Source organism: Hypomesus nipponensis, chromosome 27 (assembly GCF_054491055.1).
Source record: "Hypomesus nipponensis isolate SF chromosome 27, ASM5449105v1, whole genome shotgun sequence".
Classification (NCBI taxonomy): Eukaryota; Metazoa; Chordata; class Actinopteri; order Osmeriformes; family Osmeridae; genus Hypomesus; species Hypomesus nipponensis.
The window spans coordinates 9,077,449-9,094,766 of NC_140387.1; the positions used below are offsets into that span (position 1 = coordinate 9,077,449).

Here is a 17,318-nt window from a genome sequence, read left to right on the forward strand (position 1 = left end):
ACTCATCCTGCCCCTTGACACTTGGGTGACCACCTGTCCCGCTTTGCGTTGTGTCGCACAGCATTTTTGCCCCTTGTTCCGCACGTCGCATATTGAAAATGCTGTGCTGTACAACGCAAAGAAGGACAGGTGGTCAACCTACTTGACACGCGCGAGCTTGGCGAGACGCACACACATCCTTTCTGGAAATGGTGTGCTGACCAAGCCCCACCGTCACCCTCATTTCGCTTCCAATCGCAGCTCGCCGTTACGAATATAAATTATTTTTTGGCGGCCATTGTTGTTTTCAACTGGAATCACCTGAAAGCCGTGTTGGAGGCAGCCACGTTCGGTAAGTCCTATTTTTACACATTTTAAGATAGAATCAATGATTGGGTTCGTGAAAGTACACTACTCTTGAATTATGGTGAAGGTTTGAGCACTTTGAGACCTTTAAATCGTGAGTTTGAAGTGACTGAAAACCGAAATCGAAAATAAGCTAGTTTTTCCCTCTGTGTAATTAGTGAATCATGTAGCATCTCGGCAAATTCATCAGAAAGGTAGAGAAGAGCAGCTTTTAGGAGAACAAGCGATTCCCCAAAGACCTGTCGGCTCAGAATTTTGATTTGGCTCGTGAAAGTCTTTGTAATAAGCCTATGCGCCAGGGAGACCGCATAGGCTTAGGCGGCAGCCATGTTTTGGTCGCGTTCATAAGTTCACCATTTTACAGTTCGGTGGACACCAAAAATGTGTTTGTTACCAAACTTCGAGGAGGGCAGCCTTTAGGAGATGTGGGAATTGTGCTTTTAGCCAGATGCTCCCATTATTTTTGTGATTTGTGGAAAACTTGCAAGTGGAGTGAGACTGCGTCCCGGGGGTACATTGTTTTGACTTAACCTCAGAGACAGATTCAGCTCGCTCACTGGCAGTGTGTAAACAAAATTGTAGTTTACTCCTAAAACGTCAGGGATGGCTGCTTTTTGTAGACAAGAACCTGCTGAAGATGGCCAGTATATAGGATCTTTCAAAACAACCCTATTTAATTCGTCATTTGCCTGATAAAGCGACCTACGTTAGCCAGGCTAGTTTCACTCGGTCAGCCTATTTAAAGGTCTCTGACAGTCAGAATCACTGTTTACAGGCAAAGTTCGAGCTGGTCTTTGGTCAGATGTGTATATTGACCAGTTTAGAGCTAAATACTCTTGCCAGAGCCTGGAATCGAGCCAAATGTTTGGAGTGACTTTGCATGGCCGGGACTCCATCAGGTCAACACATTTGGATTCAAGTTAAAGTATTGCCACTGCATTTCAGTCAAAACTGAAGTCTGTATCAAGTGTAGATTGAAAAAGCTTCATTTTTCACCACTGACATGGACCCTTTCTTCACTTTTACTGGTCATGCGAGGCCTGCTCAACAGAGTGCAACAGATGATGCTGAGAGCAACACAGACCCCTTGCTGGACTACTTCTCTCTAGATGGACAGCTTCTCATCAGCCCTGCCCCCAAGACAGCTTCATCCAGCGGGACTGCCCTTGCCTTGATATCTCAAAAGATCACTGAATTACAGCTGTTTAAACTTCAGCCAAATATTATAATGCTTGCCACAGAACAAATAGCTTACTTTTGTATACGGTAACTGACCACAATGGTTCTCAACACTGAGACACTTAGCTCAGTAGGCTAAGACAGTGCACTGCAAGGAGCAAGGTCACAGGTTCAAATCCAGTCTTTTGGCCTGTCATAATTTTGATTATCTGTTTAGTTGAACAGGATGAAATCACTCTGATATCATGCGCAATTTCACCCTGAAATGTCAACCGTTTCTTAACCTTTGTCCCAAAGCAGACCAAAGCCAATACTCAAATCACACAGTCGGAGCACAGCTATAAAATCAGCGTCAGCGCCCCTTGGGTACCCAGCATGCGGTGCGGTATGTCAAATAGGCCTTGTGGAAAATAGTGCGGTTACAACAGCTGTGCGAGGGATTTCAGTTGTTGTGTTTGTTCAGTTACATGTCTGTGATGTTATTGTTTATCAGTTAATATCATCTTGTTGGTCACCATGATTGTGCATGTTGTGTATTTTAATGGGACCAAAGGGTCGGCTGCTGTACTGCCATAGGCTATTCTTTCAAGGAGCTGAACATGAGCTCTGCCCTAGCCCGTTTGCCCACATGACTATTGTTAATTGTACATTGACATTGACATTCTGGAAAGAGATCAACTCTAGAAGAGTTACAATATCTGCAGTTTTCCAGCCATCTTGGGGAAAGTTTGAAAAGAGTACTGTGGTTAAAATGTGTCAATTGTGGGAGGCATGTTTTTGGACTACCTCTAAACCTCATGCGGCCGACACAGCATGTGTGCCTTGGCATGACCTGCGCTGGGAGAGAGGGTAACAGCATGGATGGAAGTTGTGTGTGGGCAGATGTGTCTTTATATAGGGTGAAATGGAATAAGAAATGCAATACAAAATGGCTACATTTATGTAAATTTCCACATTGCCTCAATATCTTTGTGTCAATAAATTAAATATCATTTTGACTGATGGTTTTTCAAAACCTTATTGGCCTCGAGATGACATCATTCTGTAGTTACCATGTGCAATTAAATGCAACTTGACATTGAAATGTCAACCGTTTCTTAACATTTGTCCCAAAGCCGACCAAAGGTAATACTCTACCATTTATATTCATAAAATCCCAACAGTTGGTGTGTAGCAGAGCAGTTGTCCAACTCTTGACCTTCTACATTGTACATTTTTATAATATTTTGCCATTTTGTAGAGGAATCCACATCGCTGCTTGCAGCTGTATTTTTTTATCATTATTGTTTTTATTAGTCATCAATCTTAAAATAACAAACCAATCTGTATTTTCTGATATACATTTATTGTAATTATTATTAAAATAAATGCAACTCCAAAGTAATACTCCAAATGGATCAAGAACAGCTTTTAATTTACATTGAGATTGCTCTGATTAGGTGTTTTAAGCTAATTTTTCAGGATTGTTAACAGGTTAATAAAGACACCCGTTGACAAGCTGATTCTAACTACGTTGTCACTCTGGCAATATCTTAGCTGGAATCGCAATTTAAACATTACCATTTGCAAACTGAAAATATGCTCCCCAAAGCGTAATTAAGCTTGACATTTATTTTTTGAAAACTGGCTGATATGAAGTATCAATTGAACTGTTGTCTAGCAAGTATTTCAGACACAAACATTAGTTCATACCGAGACTAGCTACTCATATCGGGGCTCTAGACAAAATGTTTTACTAGGACCACGGCAGCCCTTAACTGAATTTTAGGGACACAGGCAGAACACCTGAAATCTACCTGCAACACAATTAGGTGGTGGGCCGAAGCTCAAAATCGTGCATTTGAACAATCCCTGGCGATGGAGGAGCTGAATTTTTCTGTATCGCTTTAAAACGTTTCTACAACCTTTAAAAAATGTGTTGGCATGTCCAGTTCTTGCAAATTTTTCAAGGAACAAACATTTTGTTTCTTTATCGACACAGGCATGTTTTCCGGACAACTATAGTCCGCATCCAATAAGAGCTCATATACATGACACCTTCATAAAATCCACCAATCGTATACCCTGATATTCAAGGCGAGTAAAGTAGGAAGTAAACATTCACATGTGCATTTTGGTGAGCCGGTATATTGTAAGTGGTCGACTGGGCTTCAAGTGTATGGAGAAAAAAAAGTAAAACAAATGGCTAATTCAGGTATTCTCTAAAGAAACATTGCAACATTCCACTTAAACGAACACATTTGTTATGTTATTGCGCTGCAATTAGTCATCAGAGTGATAAAGTTAACAGTTTAGGGATAATGACATGTGCAGAACATTGTTCAAATAAATGTACAGTATTGTTTTATATGTGTGTTGCCTAAACATAAAATAATGACATGAATCAATGACATACGTAATTATAATTAGCCAAGAGTAGGTATACCACATGAGTAACACTTATCAATACATATTGACAGCTCTGCAGAAGCCTGCTTATGACCAGTCATTTGAATCGGGTGTGTTGGAGCAGGGAAACATCTAAAACATGCAGGACAGGGGTTCCCAGAGGACCACGGCTGGGTACCACTGTGCTAGGTAATGCTGGATTTCACTGGGGTATTACTGTAACTTCACCAACACAATAAATATAGCTAAAGCACGTAAGAGTGAAAAATGCAGCTCTGGAGAAGGTTTTCTGTATGGCAAGATGTACAGTGGGGTCGGTTTATACAAACAACCTACTGCAAAATACAATTTGCTGTTACAATCTAAGTGCACCACATTTTATTAGAAAATTAGTTGACAGACATTGCATGCTTATTAAAAGCACAGACAGGACGTGCAGGGCAGAGGAGAGGATGGGCAAGACAAAGAAGACCTACAGTCTTATTTGGAATACCATGCCCCTCTAGTCGTCAGTGTCTGCTCCCATGTTTTTTTTTCATACGATAAGATAAACTATGCAAGATGCCTTTCTTTTTACTGGCTGGAGATGAACAGTCTGGAGGACACACATTTTGCATATACCTACAGGTACTTTGGGTCATTGAAAGCACGGCTTCTTCAGTATAATTTTTATATCCACTGTAACAATAGGACAAAGGAACACCAACAAAATGTGAATAGCCTACAAACAATGAGCGTACTACAGGCTATGCGCAGTTAGCTACTCTACATGTAGCCTATTGCATGACTTGATTTTACTCAATAAAGTGTGAAAAAATGAGTGACAGTGGCGGGCGGTGACGTACTTAGCAGGTGTGTTGTTGTTTGGCGACGTATAGTGACGCCGTGTCTCATACGGCTTAGTAGCGACGTACTTATCTCAAACATACTTCGTAGACGTATGGTTTTACAATACTTTCGAACAAGAGTTCAAAGGAAGGTAGATGCATGGGTCTACCGCCTAAAACAAGGTCTACCGCTGGTAGACGCCGCCAGCGGTAGATATAGACGTCGCCGTTGCCGCCGTTCCTTACATGCACTCACCGTCAAGTCGCCACCAGTCTCGTTTGCAGTCCTTTTCAGTCCCATTAAAAATCCACACCGTGTGACAGTGACGTATGGTTAGGCTGCTCCTTCTCCTGGTTATCCTTAAATTGTCCCTTTTCACCCACCATACCCAAAAAGTTGAATAATCACTCACGGACCCTCCCCCATCACACACTTTGGCCAACTCTGGCAGACTTGCTCCCTCCTCGATTTTCAACATGGAAAAAAAGAAAAGTCTTATTTGCGGTGTGCCCCCTCCAAAATGACCACCTGTCCCTTAAAAGTATGGCAAAATATATATAATTAAGCTATATAGTCCTCCAACAAAAAAACGGATGCGTGAGATAGATGTTTTCATACATTGCCTGTACCGGTATGTGTATCCAGGCAATTCGATTCTTGCTCGTCGCCTCACGCTTGATTCCTTTTTTTACAATTTTGTGCGAAGTTGCCCTTGTTATTTACACCTGATTACTTGTCTGAGTACACTACATCCACTGGCAGCAACAACATTTGCATGAATTCGCTTATTCGCTCCTTGCGAGCGGCTCTGTGTGGTGCTGGGAATAGCATGTACTTCCTTGCGTATACTGTGCTAGCTGTGTTATGCTAGCTGGTTTGGTTTTGACATGATACACTCACGCTCACGATTCAATATGTATCGTTACACGCCTTATTCATAGCCTTAACCGAGATACAAATGATGGATTAACTAAAAGATGAGACTGACAGTTAGCTTAATATTTCAAGCTGGCATCTGCTAAATGCTGTTAACTAATGTAGTTTGCTAATATGAGCTAATTAGCTCATAAAACCTGGGGGTAAAAAATGTCCTCTACACTTAAAACCTCTAACCCTTAATACCAATACCTAGGTTCGAATCCAACAAGGGAAATTTCCTGCACAGCTTCCCCCCTCTCTCTTCCTACTTTCCTGTCTCTCTCCAACTTGTGAAAAATATGAACCATCAATATATAGCAAATATTGTTTGGTATTGCAAGAGTCAACATGTGTTTTATGCATTTTTTGTCTCTCCTTTTCACAGCTTTGCATCACCACAGAGCGGGCCAACGTTTGGTTCTCTAGCCAGTCAGAGTGCAGCGCCATCCTTCAGCAGCCTGGCTCAGCAGCAGCCTGCTTCAGGGTTCGGAGCCCAGCAGCCTGGCGGTTTTTCGGGCTTTGGACAGTCTGGAGGGGGAGGTCAGTATTTGTGCAGTGTTATTCGTTCGTTATCTGCCGCTTGTCCGGGGGTCGGGTCGCAGGGGCAGCAACCTAAGCAGGGAGGCCCAGACTTCCCTCTCCCTGGCCACTTCCACCAGCTCTTACTGGGGGACTCCAAGGCGTTCCCAGGCCAGCTGAGAGACATAGTCCCTCCAGCGTGTCCTGGGTCTTCCCCAGGGCCTCTTCCCAGTGGGACGTGCCCAGAACACCTCACCAGGGAGACGTGCAGGAGGCATCCTGATCAGATGCCTGGAGAAGCAGCGGTTCTACTCTGAGCCCCTCCCGGATGACCGAGCTTCTCACCCTATCTCTAACGGAGAGCCCGGACACCCTGCGGAGAAAGCTCATTTCAGCAGCTTGTATTCGCGATCTCCCATAGTTTGTGACCATAGGTGAGGGTAGGAACGTAGATCGACTGGTAAATATAGAGCTTCGCCTTTTGACTCAGCTCCATCTTCACCACGACTGACCGATGCAGAGCCCGCATCACTGCGGACGCCGCACCAATCCGCCTGTCGGTCTTGCGCTCCATTCTTCCCTCACTCGTTAACAAGACCCCGAGATACTTGAACTCCTCCGCTTGGGTCAAGATCTCCTCCCCGACCCGGAGATTGCACTCCACCCTTTTCCGGTCGATAACCATGGCCTCAGATTTGGAGGTGCTGATTCGCATCCCAGCCGCTTAGCATTTGGTTGCAAGCCACGCCAGTGAGAGCTGACGGTCGCGGCCCGATGAAGCCAACAGGACTACATCATCTGCAAAAAGTAGTGACCCAATCCTGAAGTCACCAAACTGGACCCCCTCAACGCCCTGGCTGCGCCTAGAAATTCTGTCCATATAAGTTATGAACAGAATCGGTGACAAAGAGCAGCCCTGGCGGAGTCCAACCCTTACCGGGAACAAGTTCGACTTACTACCGGCAATACGGACCAAACTCTGGCACCGGTCATACAGGGACCAGACAGCCCCGATCAGGGAATCCGGTACCCTGTACTCTCGGAGCACCCCCCACATGAGCCCCCAAGGGACATGGTCAACCGCCTTTTCCAAATCCACAAAACATGTGTAGACTGGTTGGGCGAACTCCCATGTACCCTCCAGGACTCTACCTAGGGTATAGAGCTGGTCCACTGTTCCACGGCCAGGACAAAAACCACATTGCTCCTCCTGAATCCGAGGTTCGACAATCCGACGGACCCTCCTCTCCAGGACCCCTGAATAGACTTTCCCAGGGAGGCTGAGGAGTGTGATCCCCCTCAAGTTGGAGCACACCCTCTGGTCCCCCTTTTTAAAGAGGGGAACCACCACCCCAATCTGCCAGTCCAGAGGCACTGTCCCCGATGTCCACACGATGTTGCAGAGTCGTGTCAACCAAGACAGCCCTACAGCATCCAGAGCCTTAAGGAACTCCGGGCGGACCTCATCCACCCCGGGGGCCCTGCCACCGCAGAGCTTTTCAACCACCTCAGTGACCTCAGCCCCAGAGATAGAAGGGCCCCCTGATGTCCCCAGATTCTGCCTCCACGTCGCAAAGCGTATTGGTGGAATTAAGGAGGTCTTTGAAGTATTCCTTCCACCGATCCAGGATGTCCCCCGTCGAGGTCAGCAGTGCACCGTCCCCACCATATACAGTGTTGACAGTGCACTGCTTCCCCCTCCTCAGTCGCCGCTGCAGTATTATATTGCTCTTAATTAGGGTTGGGTATCGAGAACCCATTCCATTTTTGAACCTGTTCCAAATTTCCAAGTACCGTGGATGCAACAAGACATTCACATTTCGATTCCTCACTTCAGTTTCTAACTTTATTACAAAGGGTATTACGATCCTTCTGTGGAATTTTTCTATTTATAAAATTGCTAATTTGCAAGAGGTTTCTTCCTCACTGTTGCATGTACTCCTCCGGTTGAGTCTTTCACATGGCTACAAGCTGATTGTTCAATTTTACAGCTGAAATATAAAGCCAAAACGTTTCTAGTCTAGGCTACTGCCTCTCCATTAAATGATTGCCCAACAAAATAAAACAAAAATGGCAGAGTGGGCCAGTAAAAGACTCAATTGCTCAAACTAATTAGTTGGAGAACTCAGGAGAAAAACACTCACCGGCCACTTTATTAGGTACACCTTTTTCAATTGCTTGTTAACACAAATAGCTAATCAGTCAATCACATGGCAGCACCTTTACCTGCATTTAGGCATGTAGATGTGGTCAAGACAACTTGCTGAAGTTAAAACCGAGTATCAGAATGGGGAAGAAATGGGATTTAAGTGACTTTGAATGTGGCATGGTGCATCATGGCTATGACTATGGTCATTCTGCTGCAGTTTTATAACAGTTATTTTCCTTGTGGCCAGCCAGCACAAATAAAATTGGGTTGTTGAAAAACACAGTACTGACTTTTTTATGATGTATTGATGGGAATTTTAAATTGTCATCTTGTTTCCTTACAGCCTTTACTGGAGGATTTGGGTCCACCAATCCGTGAGTATGAGTTGTTACATGTGTGCATGCATGTGTGGAAGAGTTTGTAGTTTTTTCAAGTGTAAAAACATCAGTTAAGGCCAGGTACTACAGGCAAAAACCCAGATTTTTGTTCAGTTTGTCAATTTGGTTATTTTTTAATATTTTGGCTCTATAACCAGTAAACTTTCATAACATGCCACAAATATTGCCCCAAAATGTTTTTAATTTTCTTTAAATGATTTTATACAACCTTCGCCGAGTAAACAAAACCTTAAATCATGGTCTGTTTCCATCTTTTATTGAAATTTGTCTCAGCAAGTTAAGAAATAACTTAAATGAATTGTACATTGTTGGAAAGCTTATTCTCTCAAGCATATGGCTAGCCAAACCATATATTGCTATTTACTTTTTTGTCATGGCAGTGACATACTGCTTTATAATTGCAATATCTAGACATGTTCAGAGGGATTTTCAAATATTATATACCAAAAAAGAGGCAAAACGTTGTTTTTTTGCACTGGTTAAGTGCATTTCAACATAATTAACTGAAAAAACATTATTTTGACAAAAGCCTCCAAACAATTCTAACCAATTAGTTATTGATCCCATTAAAACAACCCAAAAAGTTCTGACTTATGTTCTGATTTATGATGTAGTTGCCGTGTTCTGCATTGTATGCAAATTAGTGCATATTTACTGAGAAAACACGTCATTTGCATAATTTATTGGGCGAGAAACTAAAAGTCACGATACATCTTATATTTTGGGGTGTATTCATGTGGTAAGTTTTATTCTGATAGAAGAACAGGATTTTTTATTTTATATATTCACCTGTAGTACCTCCCCTTAAGCTGTACAATTTCCTACCCATACAATCTACCCCATGCCTGCCAGTCTTGCAGAAGTTTGGAATACATGTGGCTACTTCCGAAAATCTGAAGGACAGTGTCAATTCAGAGTGTCCCCATTTGTTATCACTCCACCTCTTCTTCCATTCTTCATTCTTTCTCCTATCTACACCAGTGGTTCTCAACAGGTCTAACCTCAGGACCCGCATTTGTCCTTGGTCATTAAGTCAATTGTGTAAACACAATTACATTTCCGAGTCATTATAATTGATTTCACAAAACAATTTGTGCAGTAATCTACAATGTGTATTTGTATTGTTCAAAACATGAAGCAAACAGTATTCTTCACAACATTTATAGTGAGGTAATCGCAGTGCACTTCATGGCTAGTGGCTTCCCAGTCATTTGATTGGTTTGCAATTGTGGTCAATCGCAGAACTGGGTGGGACCCTCACCCAATGCATGCTAGAGTAACAACAACAAAAAGCACGAAGGCCTGTCCGTGACCTGTGAAGAGAAACTTGTATGCTAAACTTGTATTTAGGCTTTTCTGTGGAACTGGAGCCTAGCTAGCTGTTTTCAAGAAGTTATCTTTACATCATAGCATTTCAATAACACTTTGATGAGGTTGATTCCTGACATTCACAAGGTACATAGCATCATATTTACCACCTCTGGTTGCAGAAGACTGTAGACCACACATTTCACTTTCACGCAATATCACTGCCTGCCGCCGTTAAGTTTAAGCGTTTATTTACATGACGACAATGTTCTAAATACTGAAAAGTTTTGGGAATAGACAGATCTGCGAAAACAATTAAAAAGGCAGTTTTCTGCATGCAAGGCCAGGGGTTGGCAATGTCACTTTGTAAAGAAACATTACGCACCTGTGCACATAAGCATTCTTCCACAGTGTGGATTGTAGTTTAGAAAGTCTCACAAGTTATTTTGAAGTACTTACGACATAATTGTTTTCACAAGTTCACGTTTTTGTGTGTTTACACAAGACAATGGTGGTTTTATTTGCACTTGGAAACTCGTTTGTAGGCCCCAAAATGCCGCTGTTGTGTAAATGAACAGCCAAACCACATACAAAGTTATGTTTTTAGTTGAATACATTGTTGAGGAAGACATTAAGTAAACTGACCAAAGTTATGGCAAGCAGAACATATTTTAAGAAAATATATATATTTACCGGTTAGCATTAATTCAAAAAAACATTACTGTTCAAGAACAGGCAAAAAGATATGGTTTCCTTTTTGTTTCTAACGAAATATCAATTGTTTCTGTTTTTTGTTTCTTGAACCAGTTCAAAGCCTTGGTTTAAACATTGAAGTACCAGCCAGGCTAATTAATGTAGCGTTCTGTTTAATATGCAGCTATCTTCTCATTGTTATACCTTTTGTAAGTAGTTTACCTACCCTTGTTAGTAGCTGTTTGGTATGGTGTAAACCAGGGGTGTCAAACTCATTTTCACCAAGGGCCACATCAGCATTATGGTTGCCCTCAAAGGGCCAGTTGTAACTACGATGTAACAATGTTTACAATGTAAAAACATTGTTTTTAGCTGTAGCTTTTGTGAACGTATTCTGCTGCGAATGCTGTCCGGCTTTTAATTCTTGGACAATCTGTTTTTCTTGAAGGCTAAATTTGGCGTATTTATCTCTGTGTTTGGTGTCAAAAGGCCGACAGAGATTGTACTCTGTAACGACTGACATCGCCTCATAACACAAAATACATAAATTTCTTTCTCCTTGAAGCACAAACATATATTTGCTTTCCCGTCTTTTTGAAATGTCATTCTATCCATGGCTGGATGTAGACTGCTTTGACTGGGGGTGCATGAACATTTCTGGGGGGTATCATGATTATGGAAAGGGATCATATAATCTTTTACATTGTGTTGTGTTAATCAGGCGCGGAGCCAGACGTTGTAAACATTCGGGGATTAGCCCAAACCTAGGACGTATTCTGGGTTTGATGTTATGCTAGACAGGGACTTCCACAATGAATGCAAAAGAGCTATTTGACCTTAATGTGAAACAAACATTGCCGTTTTCCAATTGGTAAAACCTTGTCTGGTGAAGGTGAGGTCTATCATTTCTGGCTCCAAATTGTCGTCAGCGGAAGCGGAAACATACATCTAGCTTGGCTGAGTACTCTAACCAAGTTCAAGAGCGATACCAACTTGGGTTGAATGCCAAAGGACCTTGGGTGAAAATGCGCATGGGATACGTTTGCAGAACCATCTGCGTTGGGAGTGCTGTCATTCAAACCATGCTCGCCTTCACCCACAGTTAAACTTTTGCATTAAACACTTTTGTGTATATACACTGTGTATATACAGAGGCAGGATGTCATCACTTAACATGTCATAACATAATCAAACTGCATTGTGAGAGATCTAGTTTATGGTCAATAGACGCTGTAAAGCAGCGTAGACTTATTTCAATACACCATTTAAGCTCCCACTTGAGTTTGACATGTGGTGTAAACCTACAAGAGGTTTAAAGGGACCTAGTGTTGTTCCAATGGCATGTCACATGGCTATCGATGTGGAAAATATCACTGGCACTTTGTTGTCTGGTATCAGGCGTCTCCCACCGTGAGAGAATGTGTAGCTACTGTGAAGGGGTCCTGGAATGTAAGGGTCGCTCCATGAAACCTGCCACAAACTGGCCTCTGAAATGGCTGAATTTTCCTTACCGATGTGATTGTGTACATGCGCATTGTATATGTATCAATGGTAAAGAAGACTACATAGTCTCCTTCAATCTTTTACTCTTTGGCCTTCTCTCTAAGACCTTACTTACAATTATGATTTTCTGGTCTGGAGGCTTAATGAAAAGTAAGTCATCAAACTAGGAAAGACTATTGGATGTAGATCATTTTGAAGCAAATGGCAATTGGAGTAAAGTATATGTGTGTGTGTATATAGAAAGAGCATTACCATAACGTATCCACACGTTGAGGGTGCCTGCTCCCTCTGCACCTTTCTCTCTTCTTTTCCTTTGTCCTCTTTCTCTGTGTCATTGCCTCTCATCAACCGAGGCAACAGACCACACACTCGTGGGGATGGCAGCTGTTGTAGTGGTATCTAGATAAAAATAACCCCCCCTCCCCCTCATACTTCTTTTTTATGGGTAAATGATTAGCATTGTTAACACTAGCCCTCTGACTATATTGGTCATGTCTTGCTCTTCATGTCAGAGCCTTGACTCATGTTACAAAAAAAATAACCACCAACTGGTTTTCAGACAAAGTATAAGAAAGGGGTGACTTCTGAAGGGTCAGCTATTGTTGGTCCATGTATTTGCCCTGTAAGCACTTTGGCGCCTCATATCCATATCAGTTGTATAATTTTAGATTACGTTATTATGCGCTTATGTGGGTAAGATTGATGTCACTGGCTGGAAGAGCTTACTTGCTCAACAGCTGTAATTTCATCACAGTTATATGTGATTGTCTTTTCTGTAGGCATTAGAGCTTCAAAATATTGAATACATAAATTAAAATACTTTGAAGCTCTAATGCCTACAGAAATATGGGGTACGACAAGGTAAAGAAACTGTTTGGGTCTGTAACCACAATATTATTGCACATAACCTCTATTAAGTCTTATAAAAGTAAAGACGGGGCATTGGGCCGATTTAATTTGGACAGATGGATTGGTAGACAGATGTTAGAATAGTTATTATAGATTGTAATTAGTACTCACTATTGAGTAATGTAGTTATCTGGCTAGCAGTCTGTTATTATGCAATAGGATCCAAGCACTTTTTGTAAACAGGTTCAGATTGCTGTCCAAATGTGTTAACAAACCAAACGCAAAGCTATAATTCTTACTTAAAAAAATATATGTTTGTAAATATAGCTTGCTTTGCAGTGATTTTACCTAGCACAATGTTTTGCCCTCCATCTTACAGATTCCAAAATATATATGTACTACAAATTTTTAGTGTGTGTGTGTGTGTGCGTGCGTGCGTGCGTACAAGGAGAGAGATGGTTGGCCCATGCTCTGGCCTTTTTTTTGACTGGATGTGACTGAGAGCAGGGACAATGGCCTGTGTGCCCTCAGGAGACTTGAAAGGAATTACATGCCGCATTTAATATTTTGTCACCGTCTGTGTGAGGATATGCCAGGCATGTCAGCTGTGCCCTCTTACACAGACTAATGCTGTCTAGTTGGATGGAGTCGCTGTCAGCTGTAGAGAAAAAGCACATCTAGATTTGGGTTGTGGTTGCATTCCATCATTGCTCTATTGATTTATTGTGTGAGGAGAAACATGCACTGCCCATAAATTAATCATCAATGTCTGGGTGTATCATTATTACTGGAAATAAAATTGTTTTTAGTTTGTTTTTGCTGGGAGGCTCTGGGCCAAGGCTTTTGTTAGCAAAGGATAGATACTTATTTTCCAACAAGAAGCTGAGCACTGTAATCCTCCTTTGACTCTTGATAAAATAACCAACCACTTATTGTAGGTGTTTGGTTAATGGCCAAACTACTACAGTGTATCCTCCAGGATTTTTTTTTGCAGTGGGGGCAGGTCTGTGGGGCCAGGTCTGTCCACCCCACCCCCCCCCCCCATATTGCACATATTTTTGTCCTATTTCCCCTAAATGCATTAAATTAGCATACTTAAAAGACACCTTACAGTATGTTCTAAATGGCATAAATGCTGCCAGTTAATAATTGACGCAACGTTGTCGTCGTTATCCACCGCTTGTCTGGGGGTCAGGTCCCGGGGCAGCATCCTAAGCAGGGAGGCCCAGACTTCCTTCTCCCCGGCCACTTCCACCAGCTCTTCCGGGGGGACACCGAGGCGTTCCCAGGCCAGCCGAGAGACAGTCCCTCCGGCGTGTCCTAGGTCTCCCCCGGGGCCTCTTCCCAGTTACGTAACAACTTATTGTAAATGGTCAGTGGCCTATAGGCTATAGCCTATCAATTAAGGTAGGCTACTCTGAAGGATGGACACTGTCTGCTTCATTCGATCTTGATAGGCTAAGTATTCTGTAGCAAATAATAACAATATACCCTCTATTTATTCATTAAAACTCCTTCAGCATAATGATGCACCTAAAATACAAATGTGAGTAAGGGCAGCAATCGTTATCGAATCAAGACGTGCAATTTCGCTAGCAGGGGAAGAATACAAACAACAAAAATCACCAGTTAACTTAATATAAATTTGCAAGAACTATAGACTAATACAATAACAGGCTTAAATGAACTGACAACATAAGTTATACGACCTACAGTTCTCAAGGCACACACACGCAATCTCAACTGCGCTGTGAAGCGCCTGTCTGTGCTACAGTATTCTCCAACATGCATTCTAACAGTCACGGCTGATAGACGGCCTAAAATTTTGTACAGCCCTATTTCTGATACCGTGGCGGCAGAAATGTAACCATGGCGGGCTGCCACGGAAAAATCAACATAGCGGAAACACTGTTATATATTTCTAGCTGATTTAGGAGCAATAATAAACAGGTCCAGAAAGTAAGCAAATGCCATCTATGCGTGTCAACAAGACTGTCTTAGCATGGATGTTCTTTAGTCTAACTGATGTTTTTGTACTTTTCCAGACTCACTCCGCGATGGCCTGGACTACAATGAGACTACTTTCTTTTTATGTTTTCACCTTGATCTACATAATATTTCCAAATGTCTGTAACTTCCATGTTAACCAAATAAAACACATGATGTATTTTGATTGTGATTGTTTTTTTTCAACCTTCAAATGTCAAATATACATATTTGTGAGGTTCACAGGATTGTTTTTTCTATCCAGTTCAGCTTTGTTTCCATCCCCCTAAAAAACTTTACAGTGCATTAAAATATGCAATGTTATCAGACCATCAGAGTGGAAACAAGACTTTGATCAGTTTACAGTCTTGTAACACCATCTTGAATAGCTTTACTTAATCATCGATCTATCGATTTTTTTAAATAAGAGATAAAGAACCAAACTCATACTGTACTTGGCCACATGTAGGTATGTCTTATCTATTTTATGACTAGGAAGCAGATTCATTGTTGGCTTGCAGAGCACAAGGACCCAATGCACTTTCTAAGTAACATTTGTCATTGGCCACATATTACTAACCATATTTTTTGTTGTGCCCAAACCAATAGCTGATGACCTGACACCATTTCCTAACTGGATGAGACACAAGCAAGCGTAAGCACCAAAATGTTTGATTACCGGTACCTTGTTTTCTAATGGAATGTCCTTACTACGTAACACTGAGCAGCGCGATGCGCGGCAAAGTTTGGGCCAAACATTTTGTTGGACACCCTATTTCTATTTTAGTCGCTTTCGTAAAAATTTCTCAAGCACACAATGTCATAGGAACATGGTTAGTTTACATGACATAACAGAACTGAATATGACCAATAAAGTGTGGACAGAGAGCGTACGATGCGACTTGATAGTCGTACGCTCACATTTCAGTTTGGACACGTTGTAACACACAAGTTAACATGTTCGTCGCCCAGAAAAGTGAAAAATACATTTCCAAGTTAACCAATGCGCCTCCAGCCTGCAAGACAAGATTATGTCATTTAATTGGCTGAAACTTCGTGAATCGTGCCTTGCAGAAAGAGGGCAGTAGTCTGACACGGTAAGCTATTAAACACGCCAGGAAATAATAAAGCCTCATATTAGTATTTTGTTTGGTCTCAGAATTGATATTTTTGACCCTTTTGTGCTTTGTAGAAAGGAAAATCAAAATGCTACCCCAAAAAAAGAGGGATATAAGAAGTTTTTTCCCCACCCAGAGTAAGTTGCTAGCGTTAGCTATCGAGAAGGTCGTTGTTAACTGCAAGCCTTACATCGCCACCCATTCTAAAATGGAAACATGTTTTGAAAGTTGTTAGTGTAGTAGAGCAGCATGTAACTTTTGCTTGTATTAAATCTATCCCTAGCGTCTGCAATCTTTTGACCTGTGTGTTCGCAGCAGCTGGTCTTGTTGAAGTCAGAAGGATAAAGCTAACCTCCCCACATAATGGGACCGTGCTAGTTTAGCCTAGTTACTCTATATTATTCGGTATTAACTGGTAATAAGTAGGCCTATATGATCCCTTGGATAGTAATATGGCTATCCCTGTAAATAGCTTTCAAAGGACACCAGAAACACAATTGTAGACCTGCACCAGGCTGGGAAAACTCAATCTGCAATAGGTAAGCAGCTTGGTGTGAAGAAATCAGCTGTGGGAGCAATTATTAGAAAATGACATTAGAAAAAGACATACAAGACCACTGATAATCTTCCTCGATCTGGGGCTCCACGCAAGATCTCACCCTGTGGGGTCAAAATTATCAAAAGAACGGTGAGCAAAAATCCCAGAACCACACCACGGGGGGACCTATTGAATGACCTGCAGAGAGTTGGGACAAAAGTAACAAAGGCTACCATCATTAACACACTACGCTGCCAGGGACTCAAATCCTGCAGTACCAGCCCTGGCCCCCTGCTTAAGCCAGTACATGTCTGGGCCCGTCTGAAGTTTGCTAGAGAGCATTTTGATGATCCAGAAGAGGATTGGGAGAATGTCATATGGTCAGATGAAACCAAAATAGAACGTTTTGGTAAAAACTCAACTCGTGTTTGGAGGAGAAAGAATGCTGAGTTGCATCCAAAGAACACCATACCTACTGTGAAGCATGGGGGTGGGAAACATCATTCTTTGGGGCTGTTTTTCTGAAAAGGGATTTTAAAATGTTGTTTTTCTGTGTGTACAAAATGATGATGGGGACAAGTGACATCTTTTATATTTTT

At 42.0% G+C, this 17,318-nt stretch overlaps 1 protein-coding gene across 3 annotated transcripts in view; it reads left to right on the plus strand.

Annotated features, from left to right (window-relative positions):
* The window catches only part of nup214 (nucleoporin 214), a 115,338-nt gene extending 100,088 nt beyond the window's left edge, over nucleotides 1–15,250 (plus strand). For all 3 annotated transcript variants that reach the window (XM_084694086.1, XM_084694088.1, XM_084694087.1), the window contains exons 34-36: nucleotides 6,044–6,198; nucleotides 8,670–8,700; nucleotides 15,123–15,250. In XM_084694086.1, coding sequence (XP_084550212.1) covers nucleotides 6,044–6,198; nucleotides 8,670–8,700; nucleotides 15,123–15,153 — 217 coding nt within the window. In that variant the 3' untranslated portion in view covers nucleotides 15,154–15,250. The remainder of the gene's footprint in view (nucleotides 1–6,043; nucleotides 6,199–8,669; nucleotides 8,701–15,122) is intronic.
* Nucleotides 15,251–17,318: the final 2,068 nt, after the last annotated feature.